The sequence below is a fragment of the Chiloscyllium plagiosum genome, chromosome 3 (genome assembly GCF_004010195.1).
Source record: "Chiloscyllium plagiosum isolate BGI_BamShark_2017 chromosome 3, ASM401019v2, whole genome shotgun sequence".
Lineage (NCBI taxonomy): Eukaryota > Metazoa > Chordata > Chondrichthyes > Orectolobiformes > Hemiscylliidae > Chiloscyllium > Chiloscyllium plagiosum.
The window spans coordinates 127,264,226-127,289,287 of record NC_057712.1 but is presented as its reverse complement, the minus strand read 5'-3'; the positions used below and the strand labels follow the sequence as shown (position 1 = coordinate 127,289,287).

Below are 25,062 nucleotides of genomic sequence, written 5' to 3'. Positions count from 1 at the left end.
AGAGACCTAAGGGACAACCTTTTCACAGAGGATGATACGTGTATGGAATGAGCTGCCAGAGGAAGTGGAGGTGGCTGATACAATTGCAACATTTAAGAGACATTTGGATGGGTATATGAATAGGAAGGGTTTGGAGGGATATGGGCCGGGTGCTGGCAGGTGGGACTAAATTGGGTTGGGATATCTGGTCAGCATGGACGGGTTGGACCGAAGGGTCTGTTTCCATGCAGTACATCTCTATGATTCTATAACTGCTCAGCAGCATCAAGTAACCCTGACATGGAAATACAAAAATACCTCAATGACGTGTATGGGAATTTGTGTGTCAGAAGCAGACTGCTAAGATAACAATAAAATAAAAACTTCTATAAATCATCTGGCATTATTGATACTAGTGCTGGATGCCTGAAGTCGAAACATAACATCGCTGTTCTTTCAAACACTGCCTTGCAGTTGATTATAATAAAATATTGTGTGAATGTGAGCTGCAAAACATGGTTGTGTTTGAAATGGACCTTCCATTTCAGATTTCAGAGATATGCATGGACCTGGAGAATATTTTTCAGAGGAAGTCAAAAAAGCACTGATCAAGAGCTTAACAGTGTGGCAGGGGAGGGCTATCATATAAGAGAAAACAAATGGATTAAAGTATAGACTTACACACTGCAATTCATGGACTATGCAGAAGGGCTAGTTGGAGGGAGTGGGAAATTCAAGGGTTTTGTGAATCTAATTTCTGGTGTCAGTTTCTATCCTTCACTATGTATTTTAAGATGGTCCACTACAGAACAAAATTGAAAATCAGTGAGACACTGATGTGGTGAGGGGGAAAATAGAAAATTTTAATTGTATCTAACACACTCCATTCCTGGTCCCAATATATAAAAAAAGTATTCTATTCCTAATCGAAATGGAACAAGATTCATTAAACAGCTCGTCAAAAATAAGTTTTCAGAAAGAGCTGTGCAGCATCTATTCATGGTTAAAGAATGTAAACTGGAGTGTTATTCTAATATTAGACCAAGATTACTAACTTTGTAGAGTTAGCGTATTTGAGTTGGTGCAAATTGCATAACATGACCAATTACTGTGGACAGTCATCACTTTACCTGTTTCTGCCTCTTCCAACTTTTTTTGAGTTCAAAAATATGTCCCAATATCTTCTTTTTCCCTTACTCTCACCTGTTCTCAACTTTTCCTTCTTTTTACTCAACTTTTTTCTTTGCCTCTCTTTCACTTGCATTTCTTGTTTGCTTTCCATTTCCTTCCTTTCTCACTCCCTAAGGATTAGAGGCAATGAACACAATGAGGTAATAGCAAGGGCATTTTGGGGTCCCTGAATGGTTTGAGTAAATTTAAACCACAAACCACTAAGCAATAGTCAGAAGCTTATTGAAGGCAGCCTACAGAATATCAGATTTAGCTTATATTTGAGAATGGCGGCAGTAAACATCAATTAATCAAATAAAAAAGCATTTTTAAGACTGTCTCTATATTAATAAATATTTGAATAGCCATTTCCTTGTCTGCTTAAATCTTTTGACAATACCTTTATTTCCAAAGTCTTCTCAATTCTTGTTTTAAAATTCAAGTTACTAGACATGCTCTGACACACCCATGAAGGAATGGGAAAGATATCAAGGAGTGTCAATTAGTGACTCATTGAAGAGCAGCAGGTGGAGTTTAATTCAGACAAAGGTGAGGTATTGCATTTTGGTAAAACAAACAAAGGCAAGAGTCAACCGTTGTAGAATAGAGAGACCGAAGGGTTCAGATTCATAATTCTTTGAAGTTTGCGTCACATATAGACAGGGTGGTTATGAAACTGTTTCGCATGCTTGCCTTCCTTGCTCAGACCTTTTGAATACAGGAGTTGGGATGTCATGTTGAGGTTGTACACAGCATTGGTGAGCCTCTTCTGAAATACTGTGTGCAGTTCTGGTTGCCCTGTCATAGGAAAGATCTTAAGTTGGAGAGGGGTCAGAAGAGATTTACCAGAAAGTTCAGAATGAGGGCTTGGGTTAGAAGAGGAGGCTGGATAGTCTGTGACGTTTTTCACTGGAGCATAGAAGATTGACAGGTGACCTTATAGAGGTTTATAAAATCATTAGGGTTATAGATATCTTTTCTCTCGGGTGGGGAAAATTTCAACATTGGGGGTATGTTTTTAAGGTGAGAGGAGAAAGATTTTAAAAAGACACGAGGGGCAACTCTTTTAGAGAGTGGTTCGCGTGCGGAATGAACATCCAGTGGAAGTGGTGGATGCGGTAACAGTTAAAAAACATTTGGATAAGTACCTGAACGAGAAATGTTTGGAGGGATATGGGCCAAGCAGGACTAGTTTAGTTTGGGATAATGGCCAGCATGAACTAGTGGGACTGAAGGATATGTTTGCGTGCTCAATGACTTGTTCCTGCAAGCCCTATTCTCATAAGCTCATTAGTACTTGCACCCTTTACATCAGAAGAGTTATTAGGAATAAGAACCAAATCAACTCTGAACTCTACTTACCAAAGGGGCAATTAGGTAAACTGTAGCAATCCAAATCTTGCCTTAGTCAACATCAGTTAACTCAGTCTGGAATAAGCAAACCAACTTCAAGAGACTCAAAATGGACTTAAAACGTTAGCTCTCTTTCAGAAAATGCAGTCAGATGAAGGAGTTTCTCCAGCATTTTGCTTTTATTTCAGAAATTCCCTGGTACATGCAGTTTTCAGCTATACCTTGGGCTTACGATGTAAGCTACAAAACTCCCAATTTAAACTGGAGTACAGAGTTGACTTTTAAAGTGTAAGCGCACTTGCAAATGGATTTTTATATATGTATGTTCAGCACTGACAAAAGCCCACATAGCTCTCAGATGTGCAACACTTTGTTTCAGAAGTGTCACCTCCACATTGGTTACCAGATTGGTTAAAACTACTAAACAGCTTCAGTAAATTGTCACTTCAAATCTCAAAATATTGGGCAGAGTAGATATTAAGAAACATGGCATGATGAGCATTCAAAAGACTTCATCCAAGTAGACTTCATAATTTCAGTCAAATGCAATAATTTGGGGGAATAAAGAAAAAAGCCACCCCCAAAAAGTTTTATTAGTTTTTCCTTGTCTAGCAGAGTTGCGTTATTATAAAATACTTCTTAAAATCAAACAGATGAGAATATGGGGAAGATCACATTTACCCGAAATAAACTACATGCACATTCCCCTTGAATGGAAACGTGTCACTAAGTTCAGAGCTTAGGTGCATGTTGGGAAAGATCCAAGCACAAGGAATCCCAAGCACGTGCACAGGGGTTGACTGGAAGTCAGTGAATCAGCTAAAAGAACACCGCTCACCAACAAGCTTCCGGCTGCCTGCCCAGTCAGGATTCACTTGAGCCATCAGTTCTGCAAGAGTTATCTGTAGACTCATACAAGGAATTCCAGCCTTCGGGTATTCACCTACAGGATGACTGGGTGTATGATGTGCCTGTGGTGGTGGTGGCACAGGGTAGGTGGGGAACCATGGAAGAGAGAAAATTGCCTTAAACTTGAGCAGGGGTATAATTTCTAAATTATTTTCCAATAGATTTGAACCTTGGAACCAACTTGCTTGATACAGAGGGGGATGGTGGCTTAGTGGTAATATTATTGCACAGGCAGAGGCCCAGGCTTACAATCTTGGGACATAAATTAAAATCCCATCATGACAGCTAATGGAATTTAAGTTCAAATAATAAATCAGCAATGGTGACCAGGATAAACATCTGGTTTACTAATGCCTTTTAGAGAAGGAAATCTTGCATTTTTGCGTACTTCTGGCCTACATGCGACTCCAGATCCACACAACTTTTCTCTGTAAAAGCCCAACAAGCCACTCAGTTGAAAGGATGTTAGTGATGAGCAATAAATACTGGCCTCATTACAGAGGCCCACATCCCATGACAAAATAAAAAAGGAGAAAGATGGATCAAAGACACCTACACGTTTGACGTTTTTCCTCTCTGCTGCTGACTTGGCCAAGGAGAGGCGGATCATGTACATTAATAGGCCTGGAATGCGCAGTAGATCCATGGCATTCCCAATGAATGCCGAAGCAATCACATAGTTTACAAAGAAAGCGCCATTATCAGGGAGAAAGACACACCTAAAATAGAAAGCAAGGACAAACTGAGGAAAAAAAATATTATACAGAGCTAATGAATAGACATACAATGATGATGAGTGGCTCTTTTGATATTAGAATAAACTTCCACACCCAAAACAACATTAGTCAGGTATATCGGTGACAAATAACCTGTTTAAACTGGAACCCTGTAGACTAGAGGAAATGGACTAAAGGAATTGAGTAAAGTTCATGTAAAAGGCAGAAATTATTCATTAGTTCTTAAACCACTTGGTCAAACACTCCGGTATCGACCTAAGTTTTATGGGTAACATTTAAGATGGATGGTCACTAATCTCAGATTTAGGTACTTAAATAACTCTGGATTTTATTAATCTGCATTGATTTACAAAGAGTCAATTCAAATTCTTAGCTGCGACTTTGACAAAATAAACTTTCAGAAAGCCAATTGCATATCAAACAAGGAAACACAATTGTAAGATGTGATTTACTCTTACAACTAACTCTTAAATGCTGGCTATTAACTTGCACACTAATGTAGGGATGCATTAAATGGTAGTTATTTAAAAATACTTTTCTTGTCAACAGTTGATCTAAATCAATAATGTCACTGACATTATTGGTTTAGGTCAGCTGTTTACAGGGTGGCTGGGTCACAATTGGAGGACAATACCTGCACTGCATTGACAGTTTCTGCCATAGGTCTTAGTGTGACTCAATGAGCCGATTCTTACCTGCAGATTTTTTTGGCATATTAATCAGGCTTACCTACAAGGTAGTGGGACCTGAAATGCAGGCTTTGCTTCCTTTTGTTCCCTTCTCTGCCACTGTCCGGCCTCATTAAACACTGCAGCTCAAAGCACGATGTAGATTGAGCAGCGACATGTTAAAAAGTTTAATGACTGGCAGTAAACTCCTGCCAGTCATTGTATCAATGCTGTTGCACTTCAGAGTTTCATAAGAACACAAGAAACAGAAGCAGGACCAGGCCAATTTAGTGTCTCAAGCCAGTCACTACTGCAAACCCTCTTTTGCACTAGCCCATCAAAGCTCTTAACTCTCTGATATTTATAAGATCTTAGACATTGGAGCAGAATTAGGGCATTTGACCTGTTGAATCTGCTTCATTATTTGATCATGGCTGTTAAGTTTCTCAACCCTATTCTCCTGCCTTCCCCCTGTAACTCTTACCAATCAAGAATCTATCTTGCTCTTAAATAAACTCAATGACTTTTCTTCCACAACCCTCTGCAGCAACAAATTCCATATATACACCACCCTCTGCCTGAAGGAATTCCTCCACATCTCTGTTTTAAAGGGTCACCCCTTCGTTCCGAGGCTGTGCTCTCAGGTGCTAGTCTCTCCTACCAATGGAAACATTTTCTCCAAGTTCATTCTATTCAGGCCTCGGTATTCTGCAAGTTTCAATCGGATACTCCCCATCCTTCTGAACTCCAGGGTTCAACATAGGACAAGCCTTTTATCCCCAGATTATTCTTGTAAACCTCTTCAAAAACCTCTCTAATGCCAGCACACCTGTTCTTCGATACAAGGTCCAAAACTACTTTCAATACTCCAAATGTGGTCTAACCAGAACCTTATACAGCCTCAGCAGTGTAGGTTTGCTCTTGCATTCTAGTCCTCTTGAAATAAATGCTGACATTGCATTTGCCTTTCAAACTGCCAAATAAACCAGCGTGTTAACCTTAACAGAATCCTGAACTAGGACTCCAAGTCTCTTTGTGGTTCAAATTTCCAAATTCTTTCCCTGTTTAGAAAATAATCTATGCCTCTTCCTGTAACCAAACACTTGCCCACATTGTATTCCATCTGCCAGGTCTTTGCGCACTCTCCTAGCCTGTTCAAGTACTTCTGTAGCTTCCCCATTTCCTCAACACTACCTGTCCCTGTACTACCTGTAAAACAGGCATCTTACTACTTGCAAAACACAGCTAAGGCCATAAATCCAAGAGAAGCCATAGCATTTTGATCAGCTTTATTAAAGAAATGCAATTACTTTACTAAGTAAATTATTTAATAATCGAAATGGAGAAGAGTATGAATTTTTGACACTTCAAGCTCATTGGAACATGCAACATGTGCAAACATATCCATCTCTTCAGGGAAGGGTTTGCAGTTCTATGCTTTATAACTGCTGCACCTAGAATTTCACAAGACCCCTTTGAACATATTCTTATTCTGGAATCTGCAAGCACTGTTCCATCAAATGGGCAGCTGAGCAGGTGATCAGTGGCACTGGACTGTGGGCGAGGGGTGGAGATTAGGCTTTAGGCAACATGCCACACCTCCTTCTCAAAACATTGGGAGAGCTGCAAGACTTGGCAGAGAAACACAAAATGCATTAAAAATTAAAAGAGGAGGAAGGGTGAAAGGGCCAATGATGCACCTTCTAGCAACATCTTCAATGGCCTGAAATAGAGAGATTTGGAAACATTAAAGTTGCAAGGTGCCAAAGAAATACAAATTATTTCAATTGCACTGGCACAGACAGCCTACTCAAAACACCTTTGGAAAACAGTTAATAGAACGGTGACTCGGTGGTTAGCATGGCTGCCTCACAGCACCAGGGTCCCAGGTTCAATTCCAGCCTGTGTGTGGAATTTGCACATTCTCCCCGCGTCTGCGTGGGTTTCCTCTGGGTGCTCCGGTTTCCTCCCACATCATCAAAGATGTGCAGATCAGGTGAATTGGCCATGTTAAATTGCCCATAGTGTTAGGTACATTAGTCAGAGGAGGGTGGGTTGCTCTTTGGAGGGTAGGTGTGGACATGTTGGGCCGAAGGGCCTGTTTCCACACTGTAGGGAATCTAATCTAATCTAATTTCAGGAATAAATCTAAGAAAAGGCTAGAAATAGATGCAACAAAGATCTGTGGAAACAGGAAGAGGATCAACCTTCTTAAATAAAGAGCTATTGATCTGAAACATTAATTCAGTTTTGTTCTCAACAAATGCTGCCAGCCCTGTTCAGTGTTTCCAACATTGTTTTATTTCAGATTTCTCGCATCCACAGAACTTGGCTTTTGCCATATATCTATTTCAAAATGCACTTGGTCAATTGAAATACAGCTGTGAACTTGTTTTTTTAAAAAAATTAACATTTATACTTCAGTTCACATTTTCGATAAAAGGTTCCCACTCTTAACATCTAGAGATGATGGCTCTTCAGATTTCCACCCACATGCTGACCAGCGTAGGTCATGAGAACCGGAAGAACCGCAGATGCTGTAAATCGAATGAAAACAAATTGCTGAAAAAGCTCAGCAGGTCAGGCAGCATCTGTGAACAGAAATCACAGTTAGCGTTTCGGGTCAGGAGATCCTTCCTCAGTTCCAAGGAAGGGTCATTGACCCTGAAACATTAATTCTGATTTGTCTCCATCATAGATGAGTCCCCTGATTCTGCAGTCACTTATCTCTCAAATTCTCCAAGAGCATCTGTGCATGCAACACTGAACACTTTAATAGATAGGGTGAAGGAGTGAATCAACTTGTTAATATTGGAAGGCTCTCTCATTAGGTACTCACTCAAATCGAACTTTAGCTTCTTCCAGAAATTTCTTGTCAAATAGCCAACGGAAAAACAGGTCCAGACTGGAATAGAAATAAGCCCCATTGAGTGATACAGCTTTCAATATAGAATCATAGAATGGTTACAGCATAGAATGCGACCATTCGATCTGTCATGTCTGTGCTGGCTCTCAAGTTCACTTTTAAAATTCATTCATGGAATGTGCCTTTACCTAGTTGTCCGAGAAGACAGTGGTGAGCTGCCTTCTTGAACTACAGTAGTCCATTTGTGTTAGGGAGACCAAAATGCTATCGAGGGGGGAGTTCCAGGATTTTAACCTCACAACATGGAATTTGTCTACAACCACTCAACACTTTTGCCCAATAGCTCTGTACATTCTTCCCTTTCAGAGAGTATGATAATAATCCATTCACTCCTTGAATACCTCATTTGAAACATCATTTTCTAAGCACTGAATTTCAGATTCTAATCGCTGCATGAAAGACTATGTTGCCATTGCTTTTGTGAATTACTTTAAAATCAGTGCCTTCTAGATCTTAACCCTTCTACCAATGGAAAAAGTATCACCATATCTACCCTGTGCAGACCTCGTAATTTTGAGTGCCTCATTCAAATCTCCTCTTCAAGAAAAGAAAGTCCAAATTTCTCCAATTTATCTTTGTAACTGAAGTTCTTTATTCCCGAGAACATCATGAACCTCATCTGCATCCACTTTAACACCATAACAACCTTCAGGTGGTGAGGTGACCAGAACTGAACGTGATACTCCAATTAGTATTTTACGCATTGTTTTCGTACTCTAGACTTATCCAGGATACTCTATGCTTTTTTTTTTAAAGAAAGCTGCTCTCAACTTGCTCTGCCACCTTCAATAACTTATGCACCCACAGACCTTGGTTCTTCTGTCCTTTAGATTTTAACCTTCTATTTCATATTGCTTCTCTGCACCCTTTCTGCCAAAATGAATAATTTCACCTGCTACCTACCCAACCATTCCATCAACTTGTGCCCTTTTAAAGCAAGATGTCAGGATGGTAGCTGGTGACTAACAGAGTTCCATAGGGGTCAGTGCTGGGACTACAATTATTCACTTTATACATTAATCAACTGGACAAAGGACTGTTGCTAAGCTTGCAGATAAAACAAGGACAGGAGGGGTGATGGGTCGTGTTGAGGCAGCAGGAAGTTGCAGAAGGGATTGGACACTTTGGAAGAGTGGGCAAAGAACTGGCAGATGGAATACAACGTGGGAAAGTGAGATGTTATGCACTTTTGTGGGAAGAACAGGTGTAAATTATTTTCTAAAATGGGAAAGGCTACAGAAATCTGAAGTAAAAAAGGGACTTGGGGGTTCAAGGTTAACGTGAAAGTTCAGTTGTCAGTTAGGGAGGCAAACACAATGTTAGCATTCATTTAGAGAGAGTGAGAACACAAGAGCAGAACGTACTGTTGAGGCTGTAATAGGCTCTGGTCAGACAGCATTTGAAATATTGAGAATAGTTTTGCGCCCTGTATCTAAGGCAGAATGTGCTGGTGTTGGATGCGGTCCAGAGGAGATTTATAAGAACGATTCTGGAAATGAACGGCTTGTCATATAAGGAGTGGTTGAAGACTCTGGGTCTGTACTTGGAGTTTAGAAAGGTGATGGGGGAATCAGACTGAAACTTACAGAATACAGAGATTATGCTTCCACTAGTAGGAGACACTAATGCCCAAGGACAAATTCTCCGAGTGAAGCAATGATCCTTTAGAACTGAGCTGAGGAGGAATTTCTTCAGCCAAAGAGTGATGAATCTGTGGAACTCATTGCCATAGAAGGCTATGGAAGCAAAGTTAGAGTGTAATTAAGACAGAAATAGATAGGTTCCTGTTTAGAGAGAGGATCAAGACTTAACAGGAGAAGGCAGAAGAATGGGGTTGAGAAATGTTAAATCAAATGACAGTAGACTCAAATGGCCCAATTCTGTCCTTATATATTATGGCCTTATGAGAAATAGCCTCCTCACAGTGCAAAACTTGGAAGTATTGTTAACTATCTATAAATTTTGAAATTGCATCCTGCATAGCAAAATATAGGTCATTAATTGAAAATCAGGAGGGTAAGAAAGCTAGCATAAAGGCACTTTAACTGAATGTTCGCAGGATTCGTAACAAGGTTGATGACTTAACGGCACAAATCATCGTGAATGAATATGACTTGGTAACTATTACGGACACAGTTACAGGACAGTCATGACTGGGAGGTAAACATCCAGGGGTATCAGACTATTCGGAAGGACAGGCAGGAAGGTAAAGGACGTGATGCAGTTCTGATATTCAAGGATGACATCAGGGTGTTGTTGAGAGATGGTATAGGTTCGATGGAGAATGAGGTTGAATCCATTTGGGTGGAAAGTAGAAATCCTAAGAGGAAAAAGTCACTGATAGGCATAGTCAATAGGCCACCAAATAATATCACATTGGGGTGGGCAATAAACAAAAAACTAACTAATGCCTATAAAAGTGGCATGGCAATTATCATGGGGATTTTAACCTACATGTCAATTGGTCGAACCGGCTTGGTCAAGGTAACCTTGAGGGGTTGTTCGCTGAAAGTATCTGTGATTGTTTTCTTGAACAGTATGTAATGGAGCAAGCTATCCTAAAACTCGTCCTGTGTAATGAGACAGGAATTAATTAATTACCTCATAGTTAGGGATCCTCTTGGAAGAAGTAATCACAGTTTGGTTGCATTTAGAATACAGATGGAGAGTGTGAAGATAAAATCCAATACTCAGGTCCTATGCTTGAACAAGGGGGACTACAATAGAATGAGGGAGGACTTGGCTGAAGTAGACTGGAAACAAAGATTTTATGGTGGGGCAGTTGATGAGCAGTGGAGAATTTTCAAAGTAATTTTTCAAAAAGTGCTAAGCAAAATAATATTCTAGTGAAAAGGAAGGACTATAAGAAAAGGGGTAACCTGCCATGGGTGTCTAAGGAAATAAGGGAGGCTATCAAATTGAAAGACAAGGCATACAAAGCGGCCAAAAAAAAAACACGAAACTAGAAGACTGGGAAAACTTTAAAGATCAAGAGAAAGCCACAAAAAGAGCCATAAAGACAAGATAGAACATGAGAAAAAACCAGCACAGAACATAAAGACAGATAGCAAAAGTTCCTATAAATATATAAAATGAAAAAAAGAGTGGCTAAAGTAAACATTGGTCCTTTAGAGGATGAGGAGGGGAGTTTAGTTATGGGATATGATGAAATCGCCGAGGCACTGAACAGGTACTTTGTATTGGTCTTCACAGTGGAGGACACTGCTGATATGTCAGTAATTGACAAAGAAACCTGGGTGAGCACCTGGGAATAATCATTATTATGGAACGAGCTAGTGTTGGGCAAGGTAATGGAGCTAAGGATTGATAAGTTTCCTGGGCTGATGGAATGTGTCCCAGGGTACAAAAAGAGTTGGCGGGAGAAATAGCAGGTGCACTGACAGTAATTTTCCAAATTTTGCTGGACTCTGGGGCAGTCCCAGCAGACTGGAAAACAGCAAGTGTGACAATACCATTTAAAAAAAGGGAGGTAGACAAAAGATGGGGAATTTATAGACCGGTTAGCTTAACCTCTGTACTGGGGAAGATGCTGGAGTCTAGTACCAAGGAAGAACTTACAAGGCACCTCAATAGAAATGGTCCCGTTGGGCAGACGAAGCATGGATTCATGAAGGGCAGGTCAGGCTTAACAAATCTTTTGGAATTCTATGAAGACATTACAAGCAAAGTGGACAATGGGGACTCAGTGGATGTGGTACATCTAGATTTACAAAAGGCCTTCGACAAGGTGCCACATAAGGTAAGGATGCATGGCATTAGGGATAAAGCATTAGCAGAGAGAAGATCGGCTGACCAACAGGAAGCAAAGAGTGAGGATTGAGTGCTATTCTGGCTGGCAAACAGTGATTAGTGGTGTGCCTCAGGGATCTGTGTTGGGACTGCAATTATTTACAATTTACATAGATGATTTGGAGTTGGAATCATATGTAGGAGTCAAAGTTTGAAGATGATACTAAGATGAGTGGCAGAGCAAAGTGTGCAGAGAACTGTAAAACTTTGCAGAGGGAAAAGGGAAATATTGAGTGAGTGAGCAAAGGTCTGGCAGATGGAACACAATGTAAATAAATGTGAAGTTATACATTTTGGTTGAAATAGTAGTAAAAAGGATTATTACTTGAATGGTAAAAAGTTGCAGTATGCTGCTATGTGGAGGGACTTGGGTGTCCTCCTGCGTGAATCACAGAAGGTTGGTCTGCAGGTACAACAAGTAATTAGGAAGATAAATGGAATTTTGTCCTTCATTGTTAAAGGGATTGAATTTAAAAGCCAAGAGGTTATATTGCAACCTGACAAGGTGCTGGTGAGGCCACACTAGGATTACTGTGTGCCATTTGGTCTCTTTACTTGAGAAAGGGTGTACTGGCACTCGAGGGGGTGCAAGGGAGGTTGACTAGGTTGATTCCAGAGTTCAGGGGGTTGGTTTATCAGGAAAGACTGAGTAGATTGGGATTATATTCATTGGAATTCAGAAGATTGAGAGGGGTCCTTACAGAAACATAAAATTATGAACAGAATAGATAAGATAAGGATGTTCCCATTGGCAGGTGAAGCTAGGACAAGAGGACATAGCCTCAAGATTAGAGGAAGCTGACTTAGGACTGAATTGAGAAGGAACTTAATCATCCACAGGGCTGTTAATCTGTGGAATTCCTTGCCCAGTGAAGTAGTTGACACAAATTCAGTTAACATTTTTATAGCTAAGGTAGATTTTTTTGAACAATAAAGGAATCAAAGGATATGGTGAGAGTGCAAGTGGATCTGAATCCACGAAAAGATCATGAGTGATCTTATTGAATGGCAGAGCAAGCTCAAAGGTTCGGGCAGCCTACTCCTGCTCCTAGTTCTTCTGTTCATACTTCAGGAACAGCTGCATTCCTAATACTGACACCACTGGAACACCACAACAAATATCAGTGGCTACAAGCAAAGTATCCCTGCCTCTGGTACTGAAGGCCCATAATTACGCCCCAACCAGCTCCAGAAGTGTGTTGTAAGATATCTGAATAAGTTGAATCAAAATACTTAGACTTCTTATTGTAGGCTGTTGTGGTGCAGTGCTAATATCCCTACCTCTTAGCCAGGAGGCCTGGGCTGAAGTCCCATCTGCTTTTTATTGCCTGACCCTAGCTGCTCTTGAGAAGGTGATGTCGAGCTGCCTTCTTGAACTGTTGCAGTCCATGTACCAGGATTTTGACCCAATGATACTGAGGAATGGCATTAAATTTCCAATTCAGGATGATGAGTGGCTTTATGGGAACTTGTAGCTGACTGTCTTATTTAGAGTCCTAGAAATATACAGTACGGAAACAGACCCTTTGGTCCAACTCATCCATGCCGACCAGATAGCCTAACCTAATCTAACCCCATTTGCCAGCACTTGGCCCATATCCCTCTAAACCCTTCCTTATTCAAATACCTATCCAGGTGCCTTTTAAATGTTGTAATCGTACCAGCCTCCACCACTTCCTCTGGCAGCTCACTCCATACATTCACCACTATCAGTGAAAAAGTTGCCGCTTACGTCCCTTTTAAATATTTCCCCACCTGACTCTAAACTGACACCATCTAGGTTCTGCTACCCCCCCCACCCCCAAGGAAAGGGGCTTGTCTATTGACCCTATCCATGCCCCTCATGATTTTATAAACCGCTAAGGTCACCTCTCAGCCTCCCCCATAGCTCAAATCTAAAGAAACATCATAAAGCAGAATCTATTATTTTATACTTTTGTCCTGATGATCAGGATGCACAGATTGATTAGAAACCTCTCTAAGAAAACTGACAGAAGCCTTAAAATGTATCCTAAACTCTACTGTAACATAAATACCTATTTTTATATACAAGTGTCCAAATTATGAGTTTCTAATCCCAGTTAAGGTGTGGCCAAATGGATATATAAGTTTTAGCCAAAAATGACTTTTTGCAAGGCAGAGGCAAACAACAAACATTGAGGCTTTCTCATGGATCGCCGTAAAGAATGAGCTCTCAAAATGGATTATTGCACGGGTCTGAGAGAACCTTGAGGGGACAAGAAGCATAACATGTAAATCAGGCCTGGTAGAAGGGATTGAGCCTCATGCTTTATCATTTAGAGAATGATTTCTAAAATTCTCCCAACACTTACAAGACACTGTTTGCAAGCCTAAGCCAAAACCTTATTGTTTCAAGTTCCACATTTTATCTTATTCAGTGTGTTGTCTAATTATAAAACTTGAGTATCTTAATGCTGATGGCAATGACCTTTCCATTCACCCTCATTTACTATCACTCAAGTGCCCCTGTGGACACAATGAACTCTTATTTTTAAAACCATGTTAGGCCAGGCATTCAATAAACACTGTATGAAACTGTCTGACTTGTGGAAATGGAAGATGCTGTCTAAACAGCTTTGATGAATTCCTGCAGTGTAAGTGGGATACAGGGCCAAGGTGGAGGAGGGAGTGGATATTTGTGGACATGGTGCTAATCAAGCAGGCTACTTTGACCTGAAGAGTGTCAGGCTTATGTATTTTTGGTGCTGCACTCATTCAGAAAGTGGGGAATATTCCATCACACTCTGATCTTGTGCATTGCAGATGGTGGACAGGCTTTGGGGAGTCAGGTGGTGAGTTACCTACTGCAGGATTCCTAGACTCTGACCTGCTCTGCTCTGGTTGCCATTGTACTTAATATAGCTACTCCAATTCAGTTTCTAGTCAATGGCAACCTTACAATAGTGGAGGGCTGGGGGCAGGGTTCAAGATTCAATGATTGCGATGCCATTGAGTGTCAAGGGACAATTATTAGATCATCTCTTGTTGGAGATGGTTATTGCCTAGCATTTATGTGGTGAGTGTGAGACTCGCTACCTTTAAGCTTAAGCCTGGATACTGTGCAGGGTCTTGTTGCATTTGGACATTGCTTCGGTATCTGAGGAGTTGCAAATAATACTGAACCTTGTGCAATCATCAGCAAAAGTCTACACTTTTGACCTAACGATGGATGGATGGAAGATCTTTGTTGAAGCAGCTATGGGTGATTAGCACTAGAATAATTTAATAAGCTTTTTCTGAATTTGAAGAATTCCTTAAATAAGGAGATCATCAGTGTGTACAGTGTACAGATACAGTCTCACCAATGCTTTGTACAACCAAGGGATAGATCCCCAATTTTGTGTTCATTGTTCTTCATTATAAAACGATAATATTAGCTTTCTTAATTACTTGTACCTGCGTACTGATCTTTAGAAACCAATGCACCCAGGTCACTTGGATCCCTCTGCTAATCAGAGCTTAGCTATCTTAGCATTTAAATTTTACCTGTTTTATTCTTCCTGACGAATTAGACTATTTCCTATTTTCTCTCATTATACTTCATTAGGCTTATCTTTGCTCACAGTCACAACCTATCTATATCCTTCAAACTTCCTGTCCTCTTCACAACTTACTTTTCTACCTTGTGTGCGCTTAAATTTAAGAACTACCTGTATAGCTTTATATTAACCCAAATCACTGATTTTTTTTTTAAAAATGGAGGTCCCACCATGGAACCACTTGTTACCTTTTGTCAAGCAGAATGTGACCCATTACAGTCTATTCTCCGCTTTGTTAGATAGCCAAACATCTATCCCTGCCAATGTTTCTCCTTGCATCATGATTTTTTAAAATTTTCTTAAATAACCCTCTATTTGACACTTTGTTAATTGTCTTCTGCAAATTCAAAGTACAGTACATCTTTCAGTTCCCCTTAGAGGAAGTAATGCGCTGTGAACAAAGAACTAAAGTAAACTGGTTAAACATTATGTCCCTTTCCCAAAACCATGATCACAGAGATTACCTAGAATTTCTTACAAGCTCCCTGCTATAACATATTTAACATAAGCTAGTTGGCCAGCGATTTCTAGTCTTCTGTCTCCCTTTTTAAATAAGTGTGTTACACTTGCTATTTTCCAATCTGTGACTTTTCCAACTCTGGGGAATTTGGAAAATTAAAAGCGAAGTATGAACAATCTCACTAGCCATTTCTTTTAAGACACAAGGAGATACTGCAGGACCCAGGGGCTTATCAACCCACAGCTCCTTAATTTTCTCAGGTGATTGCAGTTTTCCTCAGTTCCACCTTCCCTTTCACTGCATGATATATAGCTATTTATATTACTTGTAACCATTATCGCGAAGATTAATGCAAAATACCATTCAATGCATCTGTCATAAATTCCATTCTTAAATTTCCCCGATTCAGTTTCTGTCGGATTAATGCTGACATTGTGCAAATCTAAAATGGCGTTGACAAACAGTACATTTTCTTAATGCGTTAGTTTTGTGTTTTTTTAAAATTTTTTCCTCCTTATTGATCTTGTCATTCTTTGCTTTTCTCCAATATTCTGACCCATCGTCTGACCCGCCACTCACCTTTGTGCAATATGCTTTTTGATTTAATTCTGACATTTAAAAAAAAACGTGTTACCCATGGTCCTTCCATTGATATTTTTGGTTCTTACTGCATCTATTGTGCATTCTGAAATGTGCTCCTAAATGCCTGCCACTGCATCTCTATTAGGTTTGAGGATCGGTTAATTTTCCAGTGCACTTTAGACAGCTCTCCTTTCATGATCTAATTTATTTAAAGTTTAAAATACTAGAGTTGGATCCACTCTTCTTTCACTCAAATAAATTGAAGAATAATGATTTAATTGCTAGTTAATGGCACCTTCATTGAGAGATCATTAATAATCCCATCTCATCTCACAATACCAGGTGTAATACCGCCTTCTCTTTGACTGGCTGATCAAAGAACTATCCAGAAAACATTCTGCAAACTCATCCAGGCCATTAAGTTTCCCAGTTATATAGCTTGCTATAACATTAGCAGCACAGTCTAGGTGTCAACTGTGCCAGCCGCTACTTTCCCAGCACTGGCGCTGGTGTTTCAGCAATCAGAACCCTCTTATCCTACACCACTCAAACACATTCACTTCTCTAATCTTTTAGTTTTATACCAAATTGCATGTAGCTCAGATAATTAAGATACACCTTTGGGCGTTTTGCTTAATTTGGTTTTTAGCTGTCATGTAGAAGAGCAAGAAGCAATTCTGACAGAATGCAAAAGTCAGAGAAACAAAGGGGCACTTCTTTCCCTTATTTTCCCAACTCCGTTCTGATCGGATTTCAAGTTTAAAATAGGAGGTTTCAGTTCAGTGTTGAGATTAAATTAAGATTTTCACTACTTGCCCAACTTCCAGAATGCTATTCAAAGTCACAAAAGGGAGGAATTGGTCTAGTGGTATTATTGTTAGACTATTACTCTCGAGGCCCAGGTAAATGTTCCCGGGTTCAAATGTGGTCAGAGCAGATGATGGAATTTCAAATCAATAAAAATCTAGAATTAAGAGTCTAATGATGACATGAAACCATTGTCAGAAATAACCCACCTGGGTTCATTAACATTCTTTAGAGAAGGAAGCAGTGATCATAACCTGGTCTGGCCTACACGCAACTCCACACCCAAAGCAGTGTGGTTGATTCTCAACTGCCTTTAACTGGGCAATAAATGCTGGCCTCACCAGTGAACCCACATCAGTTGAATTAAAAAAAACTATCACCCCTTCCCATTCTAAGACTAACGAACCAGCACTGTTCCCACACGTCTACATTCTGTCAGTATGTGGAGAATTGCTGTAATCTCCTGAATGTGAGATTGTCTTTTTCACAGAAGAACCAACTCACCTGCTTAGACCCAGAGATGGTAGAATCAAGACCATGAAGATAAGGAAGGTGTAGCATTTGTGCATGGTGGTTCGATTTTCCCCTGATCTGAAAAAGATACAGCTGCAATTAAAACCTGCACAGAAATTTGTAAGCCTCTGTCATAGTATATTAGCCTCTACAGACATGAGCACTACTGTACAGCGGGGACTCTATATTATTGGAGATAGCCATCTTTTAGACAAGGCATCCCCAGAACCAATGAATGTCACCATTTGGTGATTGATAGAATTTCAAAAAATAAAAAGGAGTGCTTTCCTGGTGACTTGGTTTACCTTGGAACAGCACCAAGATAGATCATTTTCCAAAAAAAGCTATGGTAATTGTGGGAACTTGTTATGTACAATTTGTCTGCATTTTTGGTATAGTTCAACAGTGAAGGTATTTGAAAAGCACTCAGCACCTTTTTAAGTGCAAATGCATTTTAGTTTTACTTCCCTATGAGGAAAAGCAAACATTTCAGTTCTCCCCTCTGACTAATTTACGAACATCTATACTTTCCTATTATTGTCCTCATTCTAGCAAGTGAGCATAAGCCCACTCTACACGTCTGTATTCAGCGCAAAAATGCTCTTTGCTAGATGCTGTAATAGGAAGCCAGGTTGAAGGGTAATAGTAAGATGGATTACAAAAAGCCTAGTGGGTATTAAGGACAGCCTGAAATGAAGACAGATGGAGTATTTCCAGAAGGCAATTCCAGAAGGTGGAGGGTATGACACAGTAACAGAGAACCACACAACAGCACCAGAGGAACTCGGTCATCAGGCTGGCGGAAAGCAGACATGGAGTAGAACAAAGCAAGAATGGAATGTGAAGGTGGGGCAGGGGAAGGGTGAAGAGTGGGATAAAATGTAGGATAAAATACTGAATTTTTAGAGGAGTGAAAGATTCCAGAAAATGGTGATCATGGGCCAACCAGAACAGCAATGGAATGAACAACATGCATAGGCTGAAATAAGAGCAGAGAAAGACAATATTAGAGGTGGAGGATTAGCACTGTGGAAAAAATAGAATTTGGAGTTGGTTCAAGGTCAAACGTTGAGGAAAATCTAGATCAACCAGAGATGATGGCTGGACAAGTGCAATGGGATTACAGCAAGTGCATGTAACTTGTTACAAGGGCTGAAAATGATTTTACTCATTGGGCACCTAATCTTAGATAAGTCAATCCACCAAGACAGCAGTATAGAAAGATATAGGAAGTTAGAGCCAGGTGCTCTCTATGCAAATCAGAAGCTGTACACATCTTCAGTTGAAAGGCCAAGAATAGATGCCATAGGACTCCAAAGGCAATGCTGTAAGGGACATGGAGAAGCTTCTGCTGAAAATTCTCAGGCTACAATCTGATAGGCAGGACTAAAAAAGTATTGCTGGAGGATTGTGGTTGTATCTCTCGAAGGCCTTAGGGCTCAATAAAGAATAACAGCCAAACAGGGGTCTTTTGTGACTCTGACAGAGATAAGAGGAGATCATCTCACACACCCCAACCACCAATCACATTACCGATGAAAATATCATGAAGCTAGTGGACCTGTGCCTCACCACCCACTTCACCTTCAACAACATAATCTACAAACAAACCAACGGCACATCCATGGGATCTCCACTATCAGGATTCATAGCAGAAGCGGTAATGCAAAGACTAGAACAAACAGCTCTACCAAACATCAAACCAAAAATCTTGGTCTGCTATGTAGCTGACACCTTTGTCATCACAAACGAAACAAGGTACAAGAGACATTTAACATCATCAACAACACCCTCTCAGGCATAAAGTTCTCCAAGGAGGAAGAAACTGACAACAAACTCTCATTCCTGGACGTCACAGTCAAAAGAAAGGACAATGGAGAACTACAAACCTGCGTATACAGAAAACCGACAAACACTGACCAAATACTTAACTACACCAGCAACCATCCCAACACACACAAATGAAGCTGTATCAGAACACTATTCCAACGAGCCACATCACACTGCAGCACAGACGAACTTCGGAAAACAGAGGAGAACCACCTACAATGTATTCAAGAAGAACTGATACTCAAAAAAAAAAATACACAGTCTACAGATCCCTCAAGAACAAACCACAGCAAGCAGACCAAACACAGCCAGAAACCCTATCCACTTTACCATACATCAAAGTAGTTTCAGAAATGACAGCCAGACTACTAAGACCCCTCGGAAGCCTAGTAGCACACAAACCCACCAATACACTCAAACAAAAACTAACAAACTTAAAAGACCCAGTACAACCCATGGACAAAACCAACGTAGTCTACAAAATTCCATGCAAGGACTGCCACAAACACTATAAAGGATAAAACAGGAAGAAAGTTAGCCACCAGGATACACAAACACCAGCTAGCCACAAAAAGACACTATCCTCTCTCCCTTGTAGCCCTACACACGGATGAAAAAACCCACCATTTCGACTAGGACAACACATCTATCCTGGGACAGGCTAGGCAACGACATGCCAGAGAATTCCTAGAGGCCTGGCACTCCAACCACAACGCCATAATAAAAACACATAGATCTAGATACCATCTATCAACCCCTCAGAAAACTTACAGGAAATGACATCACCACAAACCCCAGGAACCCCATTCAGGACAAACATAAATAGAAAGCAGGAGACGACAGCTTCGCCTCACTTGGAGATCGCCACTGATGATGTTACCTAGCCAGGTAATGAAATGTCTGGATATCAAACCTACACCCTAAATCTCAACCTGAGCTACAAACTTTCTCAAACCTTGCATAAGATTGTTTGTTTGCTGTTGCTAATGGTTGAAATTTGATTCATACAATTACGGGAAAATGAACATAGATTCATTTTTAAGGACTGGAAAAACAAAGTTGACATGGATTGGTAGCTTGCAGGCAGAGAAAGTAATACAAAATGTTTTTGAAAAGGCAAGGGACATTACCATAAGATAGGAAACCACTGTAACATGATTTTGCCAGAGGAAGGAAAATTGAATGAGATAGATGAGGAACATGGAAATTCTTGGATTGTGGGTTCAGACAGAGGTTTTACTTGTGTAGAGCAGAACTGAATGCCCCACCTGACAATTCTTGACACTATCTGCTCCAAAAATGTTATCACAGATTGCTGGCTTACTCAGAGCAAAAAAGATACAAACAGAGGATTTCATCGCAGATTCCAAACACTGAACAAACAACGGACTCTGACTCAGCAGGTTTCTGCCATTTTCATGTATCTAGAACAGAAAACTTTGTTTAAAAAATAGAAACACTCAATGAAAACACAGAATTCAATGAAAATACCTTGTCCAATGTGCTTCAAAAAATCCTGAGTAGTAAACAATGGTTGGGAGAAGTGCAGAGAAACACCATAGTAGGACTGTTGGAAAAAACTGCGTAATGATGGGATTCTGCAAGAAAGAAATAGAGAAGAAAATCAGTTTAAATGTTTTTGATGCATGGCGTCAAGTGGTTGAAAAATCAGGATCTACAACTGTCATTTGACAATTATCCTGAACAAGTTACAAGCTCTGCTGGTAACCTCCACCTACCAACCTGTTTGTAAGCAACGAAACCATAACAGACATGTACTACAACCATCACTGACTTCATTTGTTAACCCATGTCATTTCTAAATTGAAAAAAAAAGACGACTTTAGATTAGATTCCCTACAGTGTGGAAACAGGCCCTTCGGCCCAACAAGTCCACACAGACCCTCCAAAGAGCAACACATTCCCCTACATTTACCCCCTGACTAATGTACCTAACACTACGGGCAATTTAGCATGGCCAATTCACCTAACCTGCACATCTTTGGACTGTAGGAAGAAACCGGAGCACCCGGAGGAAACCCACGCAGATACGGGGAGAATGTGCTAACTCCACACAGACAGTCCCCCGAGGCTGGAATTGGGGGGGCGGCGGGGGCGGAGGGCGAGAGTGAGAGAGGACCTGCACAGTTACTGCCTTTGCTGCTTGAATTCGTGTATCGCTGACATTGGAGTGCATCTGGGAAAACTAACAAACAGTGAAATTCATGCAGAAGGTGGTACGTGTATGGAACGAGCTGCCAGAGGAAGTGGTGGAGGCTGGTACAATTACAACATTTAAGAGACATTTGGATGGATATATGAATAGGAAGGGTTTGGAGGGATAGGGGCTGGGTGCTGGCAGGTGGGATGAGATTGGGTTGGGATATCTGGTCGGCATGGACAGGTTGGACCGAAGGGTCTGTTTCCATTTTGTACATCTCTATGACTCTATAACTAGGCAGAGAGAAATCTCAAACTAGACATTGGTACTCATGACAAAGGGACCGGAATAGTCATTCTTAACAAGCATGATTATCGGAACAAAATTCACACCATTCTTAAGCATTGTTCCAAATTTGTAGTTAATTGGCCTGCTATATCGCCAGACACTCTTCTGCAAGCAAGGGCTCCTTAAAAAGCATGTTAATAAAAGTGTTGCTGGACTTGTGCGAGAGCAATGAGCTGCGCTGAGTAAAATACATAATAGGTTTTAATCTCTCAGTTCACTGTGTCCACATATGCAAAGGCTGCCCAAGACACACAAAGATGATGTGTCTCATTACACTGCATCTTATATGACAGGTTAGGTGAATTACTCCAACCAGTTTTGAGCAAGATTTCCATCTCCACTTGCCCATGAGAAGGTAGTGGTGAATTGCCTTCTTCTGGCTGTTGCACAGGTTAACCTGCCATTTGGGAGCAAGTTCCAGGAGTCTGACCCAGTGACAAGTCAGGATGAGGAGTGGCTTCTAACTGCATTTGCAGCTCATGATGTTTCCATGTATCGACTGCCCTGGTCCTTCGAATTGGAAGTTGCCGTGGGTTTGGAAGGTGCTGTCGAAGATGCCTTGCTGAATTTTTTGCCATGCATCTTGCAGATGGTACACATTGCTGCTACCAAACGTGGTGGTTGAGGGAATAGATGTTTGTGCAAGTGGTGCCAATCAAAAGGGCTGCTGTGTCTTGGATGGTGTCAAGCGCGAGCATTGTTGAAGCTGCACTCATTCAAACAAGTGTGGAGGAATGCATCACCTCCTGACTTATGCCTTCTAGATGGTGGGCAGGCTTCAGGGAGTCAGGAGGCTCACCGAAGAATCTCTAGCCTCTGACCTGCTTCTGTAGCAACAGTATTTACATGGCTATATAGTTGAGTTTCTGATCAATGATAATCCCAGGATGACATTGGTTGGGGAATCAGTGATCGCAACATCATTTACCAATGAACCACTTAAGGAAGCCAGTGACATGTACATTGCAACACCAAATCATGGCAATCCAGACCTGTCACCATGGTAACTTGTGCAGTTGAGCTCAGTTTCAATGACACTATGCATGCCCATTTTGATGTTGTTGTGTGGGATCTCTGCTAGCTCTCAAAACGTTTTGTTGGATAACACGAGAAACCGGTGGTTGACAGCACGACACCTAACCACCAACAGCTTACATACTACTAACATATTGATAAATCTGCTCTCTGAATTTTCGGCTGCATGCAAAATTTTTTTTAACTTGTTTTAATGGGCTCCATTCTGTAATCAACCTCACATTTGAAATGGAACAGTTCTATTGGAAAACCTACGTTCACTGGTCAATATACATATTGGGGTTCCTACTGTTGCATGCACTACACAATTGGCCTCATTTGCAATGTCATCAAGATGACCAGAGCCATTTGGTCACCATACAAACTTGATGCTGAAATAGAGCACATAGGAGAAAGTGAGGACTGCAGATGCTGGAGACCAGAGGTGAAAAGTGTGGTGCTGGAAACGCGCAGCAGGCCAGGCAGCATCTGAGGAGCAGGAGAATCGATGTTTCGGCATAAGTTTCCAGCACCACACTTTTCAACGCTGAAATAGAGCACAACAAGGCTATCCTACACTATAATGGCTAACCAGATTAGATCATCTTTTGCTGCAAAATGCACACACAAGCCTGTCACCCTCGGTCTTAAAAGTGCCCAGTTTTAAGGGAAAGCGCGTCAAAACATTGGGCAACACGTGAAGTTAGCAGTTTCACACTGACACTGTATGGTAGTGGTGTTCACCATTAACAGGATACTGCCTTCAGACTGAAAAAAAACAAACATTCTGCCCATCACAAATGAGGAGTGTGGGATGTCAATTTCAGTGCTAGTGAAAGACCAGTTTTGACGCCGAACATCCCAAAGACTGTCATGATCATATTTAACAGTCACCATCTTGGCTGTTCAACAGGCAAAGTACTGACAGTGCCCAACCAGCCCACACTTGCAAATACTCAGCTTCCATTAAAACGTGTCAAGAATTGGACATTTGCTGGATAATTCTGAATATGCAAAAAGTTACAGTGACAATCAATTTAGGATAAGGTTAAAAATCACAACACCAGGTTATAGTCTAACAAGTTTATTTGGAAGTACTAGCTTTTGGGGCGATGCATCTTCCATCAGGTAGCTAGTGGGGCAGGATCATAAGACATAATCTATAGCACAAGACCATAGTGACATTCAACTGATATGATACATTGAATAATATAACCTGGTGTTGTGAATTTTAACTTTGTTCATCCCAGTCCAACACCTCATCAATTTAGGATAGTCAGTTGCGCTCAGTGTTTCGCACTTTTGTATTAGAAGCTACATATATTAATGACATGGAGGTGCTGGTGTTAGACTGGGGTGGACCAAGTTAAAAATCACAACGCCAGGTTAGACTTAACAGCAATCTAGATTTGTTCAATATATTGCTTTAATGCATGACACTATGATCTTTTGCTATAAATTCTGTGTCTTATGTTTCCGCCCAACTAGTTACCTGAAGGAGCACTACTTCCAAATAAACCTGTTGGACTATAACCTGGTATCGTGATATTTTTGGGAGAAAGTGAGCAATGCAGATGCTGGAGATCAGAGTCGAAGAGTGTGGTGCTGGAAAAGCACAGCCGGTCAGGCAGCATCTGAGGAGCAGGAGAATCGACATCGTATGAAAAGCTTATGCTGGAAACGTCTATTCTCCTGCTCCTTGGATGCTGCCAGAGCAGCTGTGCTTTTCCAGCACCATATTCTTCGACTTGAGATTTTTAACTACATATATTAATACTCAGACTTGATGTTTGCAAACAAAGATCATGTACATGCACTGCACTTGATTCAAATCAACAAAATGCGTGACAACCATTTGCCGAGTCATTTCTCTATATAATATTCTGACCAGGAAAAAGTGAGGACGGCAGATTCTGGAGATCAGAATCGAGTGAGAGATGCTGGAAAAGCAGCACATCAGGCAGCTTCTGAGGAGAAGAATGCCAGTCAACTTGCCTGGGTTAAGACCTTAACAAAGCTGAAAATGTGTTGCTGGAAAAGCACAGCAGGTCAGGCAGCATCCATGGAACAGGAGAATCGACGTTTCGGGCATAAGCCCTTCTTCAGGAATGAGGAAAGTTTGTCCAGCAGGCTAAGATAAAAGGTAGGGAGGAGGGACTTGGGGGAGGGGCGTTGGAAATGTGATAGGTGGAAAGAGGTCAAGGTGAGGGTGATAGGTCAGACTGGGGTGGGGGC

At 40.9% G+C, this 25,062-nt stretch overlaps 1 protein-coding gene across 7 annotated transcripts in view; it reads right to left on the bottom strand.

The window, feature by feature from the left end:
• LOC122548516 (CSC1-like protein 2) overlaps positions 1–25,062 on the bottom strand; it is a 211,408-nt gene that overhangs the window by 14,718 nt on the left and 171,628 nt on the right. For all 7 annotated transcript variants that reach the window (XM_043687274.1, XM_043687271.1, XM_043687267.1 and 4 more), the window contains 4 exons: positions 20,796–20,902; positions 17,466–17,552; positions 7,656–7,721; positions 3,968–4,130 (listed from right to left, as the gene is read on the bottom strand). In XM_043687274.1, the coding sequence (XP_043543209.1) occupies positions 3,968–4,130; positions 7,656–7,721; positions 17,466–17,552; positions 20,796–20,902 (423 nt within the window). The remainder of the gene's footprint in view (positions 1–3,967; positions 4,131–7,655; positions 7,722–17,465; positions 17,553–20,795; positions 20,903–25,062) is intronic.